At 48.0% G+C, this 13,877-nt stretch overlaps 1 protein-coding gene across 1 annotated transcript in view; it reads left to right on the forward strand.

Moving 5' to 3' along the window:
* The window catches only part of DAPK1 (death associated protein kinase 1), a gene marked incomplete at its 3' end in the record, with an annotated part of 153,981 nt that overhangs the window by 139,697 nt on the left and 407 nt on the right, over positions 1 to 13,877 (forward strand). The window contains exon 19 of the mRNA XM_011384129.1: positions 5,089 to 5,166. Coding sequence (XP_011382431.1) covers positions 5,089 to 5,166 — 78 coding nt within the window. The remainder of the gene's footprint in view (positions 1 to 5,088; positions 5,167 to 13,877) is intronic.

A 13,877-nucleotide genomic window follows, 5' to 3' on the forward strand; every position in this document is an offset into this window, starting at 1 on the left:
GTGACACAGAGACACCAAGTGGGCAAATGCTGTTGGAAAAATGGCACCGATAGACTTGCTCCACACAGGGTGGCCATAAACCTTCAATTTGTTTAAAAGAAAATGCATTACCTGCACAGCACAATAAAGCAGAGTATAATAAGACGAAGTATTCCTGTATTGCCTTCCTGACTGCACTAATGTTACCTTGATGTCATTTTCTCCCTGAAAGGACTGGGTCTTTTCTCTGCAATGTTGAGCGAGCTGGGCATTTCTACAGCTCAGTGATGGCCAGTGTTCTACGTGGGACTGTCTCCTATTTAGGGCATCTCCTCGTCCAGCACAAATACACACACACATGGCCATGCATGGACCTTTAGACCTGATATACCATTACCAAACCCTGCCCAACCGTGTCTTGGCACACAGTTCAGTTACTCCACAACAGAGCATGTCTATGTATTTTTACGAGGTAAAATATGTCATTTTCAATATTCTAGTAGCCACATCTAAAAAGAAAAAGAGGAAGTTAATTTCAGTGATATATTTTATTTAACACAAGATATGAAAAACATCATTTTGACTTATAATCATTATTTTAAAATTATCGAGGTGATTCATATTTTTGGTTTGCACTAAGTCTTCGAAATCTGGTGTGTATTTTACACCCGGAGCACATCTTACCTCAGCCACATTTCAAGCACTGAGTAGCCACGTGGGCCACGTGGTGGGGTTTGGAGAAGGGGAGTGAAGGGGCTTCCCCCTTATTGGATGGCACAGTGCCAACCTCTTTTCCTCTGCCAGCTTTTCTCCCTCTGCGGTAGGAACACCATTCTTCCCATTCTTCCCCACGTCCCTTGACCCTGCAGCGCCCTCTAGCGTTGCCTTTTCTCTCACTCTGTTCTCAGCCAGGGTAACCTGAAGAAGTCCTCTGAATATCTCGTCCTTTCTTGTTTCTGGTCTCTTGCCCCTCCTCCACCCTCCACAGTCTGTCCTCAACTCCTCGTGGCTCTCAGCAGAGTCCCCAGTCTCCTCCTGGTAGCTCTCTTCAAAACTTTTTTGTTATAAAACACGGTTTAAAAAAAAAACATGAACAAAAGTAGAGCTTGATGAATAATTAAAATAAACACCTTTGTAACACTACTCAGGTCAAGAAATAGAACTTTTGAGGCCCCTCCGCCAGAAGGCCCCAGTGGCCTTTTGCTGCGTGACCCTTTCCCACTCCCCAGTGTAACCCACCCCACCTCTGATTTTTGTAGTAATCACTTCCTTGCCTTTCTTTACAATCTTTCTCACCTAAGTGTCAGCAGCTCTTTTAAATACTATTTCTACAGCTACCTCTCCAGGAGTTGACACTTTCTTGACACTCTCTCCTGCCTTGGATGAGAAAGTACTATTTGCTCCAGCTTCAGCTCCAGCCTCGGCTCGCCCTCCTCCAACTCCATGTCCTCTTGTAGCTGCTCCATCCCAGATGGCCGGCTGCCCTCCCGCTTTCCACCCACCGCTTCTCTCTCCAGCCCCAGGGCTGCACTGCACCCAAACTCAGGCCCACATCCAGGTCCCCAGCCTCGCTTGCTCCCCAAGCGCCACACTCAGACACAGTCTCCACGCACTCTGTGCTCTCCTCCGGGTCTGCTCTTCTCCCCAGTGTCTGACCTTTGCTAAGGGCTCCAGCATGCGTTCAGGTGCCCGGTCCAGGAGCGTGGAAGCTCTTCTCCCCGGCGTCGTACCAGTGGCCACATCCTGGATTCTTCTGGAACTCGCAGATCTCCATCCTCCTGCCTCCACTTGTGTGTTTCCCCCAGGACCAACTCAGTCTCAGAACTGGTCCTTGACTGTAGCTTCATGGCCACCAACAGTTCCATCCCACCCCACATGCATGGTTCTGGGAAAGCCAATGTGCAGTGTGCTCTGATTTCAAATCATCCTGGGGCTCTGTGATCTTCAGAATGTGACCTCCATGGCCTGGCTCCTGCCCACTGCCCAGCCAAACACCTCACCCCTGTACCCCCTCAGGAACGAAACTGTTTGCAGGTCCTGAGTCCTGGGAAGTCCCTCGCTCACTCCCACCTCATCAAGTTGGCACATGCCGTTCTTTCCTTCTGAATCTCCTATTTCCACCCCTCCATCCCCTACACATAGTACCTTCTAGTACACATACGCACACATGCACACGCATACACACATACACGCATACACACACATCACACCCCGCCATGAGGCAACATGATGTGCTGCTGCCTTCAAAGTGAAATTAATGTTTTAATGGCAGGCACCTGGGCACACAGTAGCTGATGGTATTAGTGGCAGGAAGATTTGGGGACCCTAATGCCTCTCATCTTTCAATATTCCACTAGAGCCCCAGGAAGACTCCTCTTTCCCAGCCCACTTCAGCGGGTATGATTTGCCCCTTTCTTACTATGTTGGGATTGACTTCTGATTATCCCAAGAGGCTGTGAGCCCTTGGCTGTGATCACGTGTGATCACAGCTGGTCTCCCTGCTTCCAGCTCACCTGTCCACAGTCTGTTCCTCACACGCTAGCCTGTGTGGCCCTGTTCAAACATAAGTCAGATGATGCCCCCCTCTCCGACCCTCCATCAGGGTAAAAGTCCTTACTGTGGAGGGCCCCTCTGACTCCATCTCCTGCTCCTCCTCCTCCCCTTGCTCCTCCGGCACCAGTCACACAGGCTTCCCTCATATTCTTCAAACAGGACAGTTATTCACACAGCAAGTGCAGGACTTCCTCCAGGCATGCAAATGGCTTACTCTCGCACCTCCAGGTTTTGACTCAGATGTCACCGCTTGGTGAGGCCTTCCAGGACCACTGTTTGTAGCAAGGAGGGCAGCGAGTGTTAGGATGGCTCATGAGCCAGGCACAGCCCAAGGAGTTAGCACCTCGCTCAGGGGTGTATGGTAGAGCAAGGCCACAGTGCAGAGACCCAGCTCCTACCCTTCTCCCTCTTGGACAGAAAGCCAGGGAGTTTGGGGAAATTCTCAGCTCTTTTATTAACTACCACTGCTTGCTTTTTCTCTGCCTGCCAGTTTGTTGGTTCTTTCCGTTTGGTTTCCTCTAATCTGCTCAGAACCTGTGCAGTGTCTGTTCCTGTCTGGCAGATGAAGAAACCCAGGCTCCGTCTGAGAGGCTGAACGACTCACCACACAGCTGGTGAGGGGCAGAGTCAGGACTTAAAGCTGAACCTTCTCACCCCAAAGTTCAAACTCTTCCGACGACGCTGGCAGACGTTTCTTTTGGAAGCCTGAAGAGCGTCATTTAGAGCAATGTGTTTTGCAAACTGTAAAGTGCTATGCAAATGTAAGGATTGTTGTCAATGGTGGTTTTCCCGTCATTTGAAAGGCTTAATGGTAGAGAGTCATCTTTGTCACTGACCATCCTCAGCCTGTCTTATATGCAGATCTGAGATCTTCCAGAGAAGTAAATGTTATGGCCAGACATGCCAGAAGACCAGATTTAAGTCAAGGCTCAGATTTCTTCCAGCAGTGGTTCCTAAACTGCTGCACAATAGAATCACGTGGGAGCGCTTCGAACTCCGATGCCAGAGTCACCCCAGACTGGCGAAAGCAGAATGTGCGGGTGGGAGCCAGGCAGCGGGAGTTCTTATAGAACCCCGGTGACTCCAGTGTGTGGCGGAGCTTGGAAACCACTGAGCTGAGGCCTTTGCTTATCACGGCAGGAAAGGATCTAGACACTTTGGCAAGAATCCCTAGTTGGGGATGTGGTGTCGGACATGACACCTACCTAATTCACTCCAAAGCAAAATAGAAGCCCGCACCTACCCTTTGGAGACTTTTGGGGACTCTGAGGGAGCGCAGAGAGATGGCGTGTGACTATAAAGCATGCCTCCTCCTAGAGCACCCACCTGAACTTCCAGCTTCAGCCCAAGACAGTGGTCCTCAGCTAGGGTGGTTTCGCCCCCAGGGAACATTGGGCAATGTCTGGAGACAGTGTAGGTTGTCACCAGTGAGGAAACGGGAATGCTACCGGCATCTAGTGGCAGAGGCCAGGGATCCTGCAGTGCACAGGACAGCTGCCCACAACAGAACTGCCCCACCCCTCACGTCCGTCGTGCTGAGGTAGAGAAACGCTGGTCTGATGAGAACCCACGCATGGCCCAGAGAGTGACTTGAGTTGAGAGCTCAGAAGGCGTGCTGTTAATCAGACTCGGGCAGGCATTTCTAAGCTTCCATGGGAATAGAATTCTGTTACCGACAAACACTGAGAGATTGGCCAAACTGCTTCTTTTAGTTAAAAAAAATATTGCTTTTGTTGATTTGGAAATTGCTCCTCATCTTGTCTACTTTTAAATTGCTGTGGTTCCTAAAACTGCAGCAGAACAGTCCCTAAGCCTTTGTGCCCTCCTCAGTGGTGTGTGACCAGCCATAGTTCCCACCGCCCAGGAGTGACTCTGACGGTCAATGCACACAAAGCACGCAGGGCTCATTAAGAGGTGCTCAGTAAACGTTAGCCATTATCGTGCGTATTCATGGTGGAGAAACAAATGAATTCGTTCGGTATGAGACTGAAGCCCTGTGAAAATTCTCTAATTAAAAAGCGAACATCGAAGTGCCATGGATCCTTATTTCCTCCTTTGATGTTCACTGAAAATCTTTAGATAAAATTGTCTGTAAAACGAAGGCTTTTCTTTGAATGTGCAGTAATTACCCGTAACTAGCATGATACCAGTGCTGCGGTTTGTCTATGGATGTATTTTGAAACATTAGCCGGCACTAACTGGAATTTGGCATCTAATGACAATCTATGGTCTGCCTAATTGGAGAGAGGTTCGGTTCACCAGGTAATCTGCCTTGTAACAAGGTGCCGGGTTTGATTAAAGCCTGTGTGCCTGAGACATCTCACCATTGGACCTCAAAACACCAATGCACGATTTCTCCCTACTTCTTCTCTTCCTTTCCTGGACAGTCAAGTAAAATAAGGATTCCACAGAAAGGGAATAAGCCAGGATTATTTTTTCACCTTCTTTGCTTCTGACCCCTATTCTTCTTGTTTCTGCCTCCAGTGACAAAATTGGTGTATAGAACACACCGGTCTCTGTTGCAAAGGAAAGAAACTAATCATTTTTCTCCAATAGGATGGAAAGACAGCAGAAGATCTTGCTAGGTCAGAACAGCATGAACATGTAGCAGGTCTCCTTGCAAGACTCCGAAAGGTGAGAAATTCTATTTATCAGTCTGAAATTCTGTTTTTATGTGAAAATGTGTCTTTTCCCTTGTGTAAACTCTGAGAATGAACAAAACGAGGCTTCGAACACACCAGTTGAATGAAAAGGCAGCTGTCCCTGTCCCGTGGTTTGCATATCGACTTGCATACATGCTTCAGCTACTTGTCCGCTTTCTTCTGTATCTGGTGGGCACTGTAATTTACAGCATGAGGATGTGCCTGCAGGAAGCCAGCCTCATGGAGGTGAGGTGAAGCAACTTGCTACTTAGTTCAGAGCCCAGATTCAGACCTGAAATAGAAATGTCTGCTTGCCATGGTCCCTCAGAGGGTTCAGTGCTTCTTCAGTGCAATTCCTGGCCAGTCGGGGACAGTCCTCTCCTGCACCGAGCTCGCCCGCCTGCTGTGTGACTGCACCAATCTCCTTCCGTAGGGAGACCCAGGCCCTGTTTCCCTCAGCAGACTCTTCTAGACTCTGTACTCAAGGAGACCCATGTGTTTGCTTACCTTAGTCATTCCCTCTAAGAATTCTAAGCCTCAGCTTCCTGAAGAGCCAGAAAGGGAGGATTTGGCTGCCAAGCATTTCTAACTGAATTCTAGTGTGCTCGCGTGGATGGGACTTCCTGTCCTTGAAGGATTCGAGGACCCCTAGCATCTCCTGTCATAGGTTCTCTTCTCCATTCATTTTGGAAATCAAAAGAGGCCTCCACATATTTCCTGACACCCCTGTAGGGCGGTGTCACCCTCTGAAGACCCACTCCTTGACCCTAAACACATTCCTGGGGAGAAATCTGTATCTGGGACAGCAGGGGGGTTGGCCTTAAATTGCTGTGCCATTCCATTTGGTTTCTAAATGGGCCAAATTAGCAAAAGAAAAGCTGCCTGAGTTTTCACCTCCAGTCAGCTGACATATCGAGGAAAGTATCTCTAGACGTTTGCTAGGGAGCTTGAGTCTTTCTGCTCTTGAAGAACTAACCAAAGCCATCTTATTGACCAGCGTGGGGCGGGAGAGGACCGGCCAGAGGAGAGTGAGAGGGCGTTTCTGTGTTTAGACAGCACAGGGGGCTGACCCATGGGGAGATGAAGCCTTGCAGCCAGTGCATCTGGGCAGGGGAGGATGAGGGTGCAGAGGCCGAGATTGTGGGGAGAGGAAGAACACGGCGCAAGCCTGAGCTGAGTAGGATCTGCTCGGGCCCAGTTCGACACAAAGGGATTTGAGGTAGTGATGGGCTGGAGCCTCTGGTGCTGTCTGGGAGAGCCTGCCACACACGTACGTGTCAGTGCTGTCACATCAGGGCCTTGAAAGCAGCCACGGTGGCAGTGTTTGCACCACAGGAATAGCAAACATGACAAATCAGGGCCATCTTGGCCCCTAGCAAGCTGGTTAACCAGCACATCCTTGCTTTAGGGGTCTTTGGAAGCCCCCATAGTCACACTTTGGGTTCTAGGTACAGCCTTCTGTCGAGGTAGGAAATGTCCAAACCTGTAGAGGAATTTTATGCGTTTACTTGAGGCAGCTGACAATTGCTAGTACCAATGCCAAGCAAAATCTCAACCGATGGAGAAAATGGTCCAGGAAATAGCAGTTTTGCAGCTTATTTTATACATTAGAATCTAAAGAGGAGACGTAAGGAGAGTCACATGAAATCCACTGGTGGTAGATGAAAAGGGCAGGAGAAAGCAAAGCAGGAAAGTCTCTGGGACTGGATAAAAAGCAAAACAGAGAGACACATCTTTCTCTCACATTGGTGGGTACAGGATTGATAAAAACATTTATAGCACATAGAGGTGATATTTGGGGAACAAGATAACCATGAGGGGTTCTGTGTTCTCATGCTCTGGTTCAGTAAGTGTGCCCTGAGGAGTCCAAGAAAAAGGGCTTACTCTGACGTTCCATGGGTATGTTACCTGAGATGCAAAAAGACAATGAACAGGCTCACTGAAAGTAAAGATTGACTTTTGTCAGGGAAGCTACAGGCCTAGGATGTGAGTACCCACCATGACCCGCTTTCAGTAAGGAATTTTTATATTCAGACCATCCTACGTGGTTACTTTCCGTCTCTGAGTTTGTAGGAAACACCATGCTGGCCTCCCCTGAGCTTGTCAGGTTTAGTTTGTGGCCCCTTTTTTGTCTACGCTTCTTAAAAAAGAGGAGCCGCCCCTTCTACTCTCGCACGTGCTCGCCCCACCACTAAACGAAGCTCAGTTCAGCCCTCTAGACCTGCCCAAGAACCGTGCTGTGCTGCTGCTTACCAGACCAGTTCTCCTCCTGGAAAAAAGTAGAGTGCTCGTTATCAGGCAGGCGGAGACAAGGTCACACTTAGATTTTTCATCAGCATCCATTTTACTATCGCTGCAAGTCCCATTTTTATCTGATTTTAAAATACTAGTTTCAGAGGGTTTGGGAAGTTGGCTTCTTTTTATTTTATTTGATTGTCCTTCTAATCAGATTTTCCATAATTTGATATTAGAAGTAGTTGCTTTTCCTAAGCCTAAGACTAGACAGTGAGAAAGATGCCCAGGAATATTTTGGAAAAGAGGACAAAATTGGGAGTTTGCCCAGAATTTAAAATTCACAAGTAAGCTGCATTTGCATAATTAAGAGTTGCTGCTCCATCAGTGCTGGGTCTAATTGCATCCTGCCATTTGCAGAAAGCCACGTCACCTCCCCATGCTCTTATCTGGCTTTCCCAGATTGCAGGATGCTCTTCCCTGTCAATCAGCAGATGTTTAGTCATCTTTTCTGATGAGAAATGAAAGCTAAATTTCCAAGGGGAAAAGTTGCTGGAAAAAAGGAAACTAGAAACCAAGATTTACCAAGGCTTTAAAGAACAAAGCAGTTAACAAATAATATTCATTTAAAAGATACTCACAGTGTCAACTATATGCCAAGAAGTGTTCTAGGCACCAGAAAGATCACAGTGAACAAAAGAGGCAATACTCATCCATTAAAAAATAAGAAAAATGCCAGATAAGGTGAGTTAGGAGATGGCAAACAATGGCCAAAGCCAAAGCTACCCTAGTAAATAAAGTTTTATTGGAACACAACCATACCTTTCATTGGCTGGTTTCTGAATACAGAAGTCCCAACAGAGACCACCTGGCCCTTTACAGGAAGGTTTACTGTCCCTGGTATAAGTGCAGGGGACTCAAATAGGATGAAATGAAAGTAGGGGATAGGGGTGGCACTATCCCCTGACTGGTCAGGGAATGCCTCTCTCATGGTGACATTTAAACCAACACCTGAAGGACAAGAAAGAGGAAGCAGCCAGAAAGGGATGGTGGAAGGCAGAGGGACTAACAAGTACAAAAGGCCCGAGGCATTAAAAAGTTGGGTGTGTCCCAGAAAACAGACCAAGCCTGCTCTAGAACTTGAGCACGGTGTTCTAGGCAGAGGATGATGGCCACGATGGCCGAGGCCATCTGATCAGAGAGGTAGGCCAGGCTTTAGACCTTAGTAAGGAGATTGAGATTTGCTCCAGGTGTATTGAGCAGGTAGGAACAAGATCTGACTTAGGTTTTAGGAATTTACTGGTCCAACAGAAGGACCAGATAGAAGATAATCTTGGTGGTCAGGTGAGATATGAAGGTGCTTTGACTGGGGTTGTCCAGGCTCAATTACTTTGTGAGCCTTGGGCAAGAATACAAACGCCTGTGTAAATATTTAAAGTATATGATTAAAGGTAATGAACAGGGAAATATCATAGGTTACAGCCTCCCACTTTTACAGTACACCTTTATGACCACCTGGAAGGCCGGGTTCTGGTTTAGAATTTTGATTCCTCGGTGTTCAGTGCTGCTTCTCTTCCCCTTCCCAACCCTGGCAGCCCTGCATACAAGAGACCGACACCCAGATACCCCGAGCCTCACATCTGCCTTCCAGCCACACCCTCTAGCCCAAGGAGTTCAGTTAGGGGACACAAAAAAAGAAAATATTTCAAGTCATGAGCCAGAATTTAGGGAGTACAATAGTCTAAACTGCCCACTCCCCTGGCAGTATTACTGCATGAGGCCGGGCTGGGTTTTGTGGCCAGCCTGGGTACAGGGTGGTCTTGCAGCTCTTATTAAATACAGACCATGGATGGAATGTTATGCCCCGCTCCAAAGAAATCGATATTCTCCCATCTTCAGAGCTAGCCAAGAGCAGCTCAATATCGTCCTCCAATCCTCTCTCCATTAAAACCTTAGTCTGCATTGGAGAGCACACTCTTATTTAAGTTGATGGAAGCTGCCTTCCTGGGGATGCTGGTCAGGACCCTGCTGCACCATCTAGTGGTGAAAAGTGAGAACGCGCCACCCACCAGATGCAGAGGGATTGCAGAAACTTCCGTCTGTCCTATACGTCTGTATCAAAATCAATTGTGTTCAGATTCTCTAAGGTTCCTAGTGAGCAGAAGGAGGGGTCATGCTGCAGGATGAGGTTAGGTTTCCTCAGAAAGGAGGAGACTCTATTTTTGCCTTTCCTGGCCTTTGACGATTACAGCAGATTCTGTCAGTCTTAGTAGAGAGCAGTTTCCTGACAACCTTCGCAAAGACAGGGTGGAACGTGAGTCATTCCCAGCCCAGGCCAGCAGCTCCTGGTGGAAGGGGAAGGCAGGGACCGGGAGAACTCCCCTGGGCAGAGGACAGGAGGGGAGAGTGGGACACCTTTACCCCTTTTTGGCTTTGAAACTCTTTTCTCACCTGCCGTTCCTCACCCCCCACTCGGAAGGAGAGAACATGTGAGTGTGCATGCTTGTATGACCATCCAGAATCGAGGACATCATGAAAACTGAGCTGTGAGTCCAGCAAAGCAGTATTTTCTTAGGGTGCGGGGGAATGATTTCTTGCAGACGGTTAACATTTGGGAAACAGCATGTGAGCTCGTAACACATTCTGAGATGAGTAGAATCCCTTCAGATGAAGACTCAACAGTTTCTGATCAAGAATAGAAGCTCCCTGCCCCCCGCAGCTCCCAGAGGACACTGGGGATGCCAACACAGGCCAGCAATCCAAGTCATTTGCTTAGGAAAAAAAGAGGTACTGAAATGAGATGTGCCCTTTGTCTATGAAAATTCAGAGCAGGGAGGGCCCCTTCTCATTCTATTTGCCTTTTTGTAGCAGTGACTCATACATCTTATTTTAAATTGAAATGCCCCCGAGGCAACATAGCACTGGAGACCTTGCACTAACCAGGACGCATCTTCGGTGTGGGTCGAACTGGAAATGGCCCTCCTTGTCTATTCTACCATGCTTCTAACTCCCTGCAGCACATCCCCACTTTGAGAGTCTGCCCTCAACTTGCAAATCTGTATTTATCCCTTTGTCCTCCTGCTTCTGAGGAACCCTCCACCTCCCTTTCAGCAGCAACAGTGGTAGAAAGAAAATGTGCTGGTGAGTTCTGTCTATGCTTTGAGGAAAGTACCTTGGCCTCTTTGTGCCTCGGTTTCCTCATTTGAAAGGAAGAATGACCACATTAACCACAAAATTTTCTTTAAGGTTTAAATAAGAAATGTGAGTGACAGGACAGTGTAAGCTGAAAGATGTCATACACAGGAGCGTTACTGCCACAGACAGGAAATGAACCTGTCTGCACTCCTCCGGGTACTAAAAAATAATTTCTGACCCTTGCTAAAGATGGTAGGGCAGACTCTATTCACAGGGCACTGGAGTGGGGTTTTGTAGCAGAGGGCAGAGATCAGCCCAACTCTGACTCCAACAAAGACAAGTGGAGATTTATAGCCAAGAGGCTGGGTGGGGACTATGGGTGGAAAATTGCTAAGAGCAAACATCAAGGCCGAGGGACCTCTTGGTGGACTGACTGCTTTAGATTCTTCTATGATATGGTCAGCCAGGTGCGGCCACAAGAGGAGGCAGAGGGGAAGCTCAGGAGAAAACATTTCTTATTCTCACAGGTCTAAGAGAGACAGGAGTCTCTGGAGAAGGGGGTCACAGGGCACAGGCTCCACCAAGTGGGAGAAGCAGAGAAGACCTCTGACAAAGACCTTTGTTGGAGATCATGGTGGGATAAACAAAAGGGCGTGGGAGAAGTCACTGGTGACTTTGAACATCAGTGGGTCACAGCTGGGAGAGTAGGAAGGGAAACTTATAGAACCGACGACCTTATCACACTAGTGGATCTGGGTGGATGCTCATAGCCTGTGTGGGGATATTGAGGCATCAGGAAAATAGGACATTTTAAAGATTACATTACACAACTCAAGAGGATTCTTGTTTAGGGCAGGCAGGGTGAGCAGACATCAAAGGTGGAGGGTGAACAATTTGATCAGATAGCAAGGGGGTGATTTTCACTAAACTAACTCAGCAGGATTCTTGCTAAAACTGGACTAACCAGACCAGGGACACAGCCCAAGGTTAGGACCTTGAGGGCTCACTGGAGTTAGGACAAATGGAAAGTCTTCATCACCAGCTGCCTCTTCTCTCTTGCCTCCATGTCTGGAGCTGGCCCCAGAAACAGGCAAACAGATTGCTGGCAGCTTCCGGTCACTATTTCTCTAGTGGAATTCGAAGGAGTGAGAGCCGTACTCTTAGTCGCATGGGCAGCGCTAAGAAAGGCACTGAAGTGATTTCTCAGCTGCTCAGGAGCAAGCAGCCTTAGTTCAGAGTGGCTTCGGGAAGCACACTGGGTGGCAGCAGTGTCAGATGGGTAGCATGGTTGAAGTCTTGTCAGAGTGGAAGTGATGCGGAATTCTCAGAGAGATGGGACACCGAGGCTATAAGCAGGAAGCAGCGTTTATCGATGCCGGCACCAGCTCAGCGGATTCTTATCCAAAGGCTGAGCCCTGACTGTCACATAACAGGCAGTCTTATACAGTCTTGTCATCCCTACACAGCTGCAGATATAAGGAAGAACATTAATTGGTTGGCAAGCTATGAAACAACTGATGTTAGTTAGTTGGAGAGCCCTTGAGGTGGGGGAAGGGCAGTCAGGAATGAACTCATTCGAGCAGGAAATGGCCAGGCAGGGTCAGGCTGCCACAGAAGGACCTGTGAAACTCATGCAGCAGAGACAAACACGCCCTCATTTCTTCACACAGGACAGACATGATGGCCAAAGCCTGAAAACGCAAAGTGGCAAGATCAACAGGGCAAGAAACAGACAGAAAAGTTCCCCACGCCCATTCGTTGCACAGTGCACCCAGGATCCAGTGAATGGATTGAAACCCAGGCAGGTTTCCTGCCTTTCTCCTGTCTCAGGAGTAGCAGACACTGGCTTCACGCAGAGGATCTGTGTGTGTTAGGAAGCCGTGTGTCACGAAATGGGTGAAGAACTATTTCATCTGTCTACTCAGTGAGAGACTCAAAATGGAAGGTGATGCTCACGGGACCCTGATTGCAGTTCAGATTCTCACCATGCGGTGGAAGTGTGAGCGTGGCGGCCTGATTGAAATGAAAGATAGAAAGTCTAGTTTTTTCTAAAGGTTAAATTAGAACGAAAGGAAGCAGATTTGCTTCAGGGGCTTATGGGCTTATCTGTAACAGGAGCGGGCATCGGGAGATAACTAGCATCCCATTTCTTCCAGCCTGTTTGACAGTACCCTAAGAAGTTATTGTCTCAGAATAGAACCTTTTCAGCTTTTGTGCTGACTTGGGTAATAATTCAAGGAAATTGCTGGCAAGATACGCCAGCCCTTTCTGTCCCCCGTGGCACTTTGTCTTTGAGGTTAGAAGAAGAGATCAGAGTAAGGATAACTTCATACCCTGCAGGTGACTGTCCAGGCCGTGGCCGACCCAACACCGTATAGCACACATTTAATGATGCCTCTTTTACCCTCCTAAAATGAGGGGGTGTCATGAAATGGACAAATACTTGGACCCATCTACAGACTCACGGAACGCAACACCTGCAGACACCCATGAATATCGGAGGCTGGGACGGCAACGCAAACGCTGTAGCAACTGCTGACATGATTTTCAGAAATGCAAGGACAGAGCTCATGAAAATCTAAATTATATATATATTTTCCACCAATTTATAAAACAATAGCATTCTTGGAAAACTCAGTATGTATTAAACCATGCTATCCACCCCCCACCGCCCCCCCGCCACACACACACAAAAACCCTCTGGGTTATATGTAAAATGATGCAGTTAAGTCCTAAGCTCAGATTGTCACAACGGGTTTATCTGCTATATAAATGCTCAGCAGACACTCAGAAGTTAGTAGGACCTAGGACCTTATTGCTCAAGATGTTGCGTGTACATGTCCGGACACCAAGCAGCTACCAGCAAACCGTGAGAACTAAAACTGCTCCTAAATGCCTGCTAGGGGACAGTGTTACTCTGTTGAGAAAGGGAGATCCCAGTTTACCAATAGAAAATGAGAGTAGGAACATTGGAGCCTGAGTTCAGGAGAGTTGTGAGTTTGTCGTGTGACCTTGCTTGGTCTTCAGTGAGAAAAGTAACAGTGGCTCAGCAGTTAATCAGCCCCTCCCAGGATTTAGAACTGGGGTATCAACTGGCCAGATCTGAGATCATACCAAGACAGAAAGGAAGGCGCTTACCTCCAAAATGCTCTTGCATGGGTTACCGCTGAGTCAACTCTTTTATATCACACCTCTTTATTGGGCATCCTACCTGAGCCAGGAGCCGGGGATACCATCTCTCCCCTCACGCTGGCTCCTAGTCTAGAGAGAAAGTTCAGTCTGACCCCACCTGCAGTCCGGTGGGGTCACGATGGAGAGCCATGTGTGCGCCTGAGC

The sequence above is a fragment of the Pteropus vampyrus genome, unplaced genomic scaffold (assembly GCF_000151845.1).
Source record: "Pteropus vampyrus isolate Shadow unplaced genomic scaffold, Pvam_2.0 Scaffold562, whole genome shotgun sequence".
Classification (NCBI taxonomy): domain Eukaryota; kingdom Metazoa; phylum Chordata; class Mammalia; order Chiroptera; family Pteropodidae; genus Pteropus; species Pteropus vampyrus.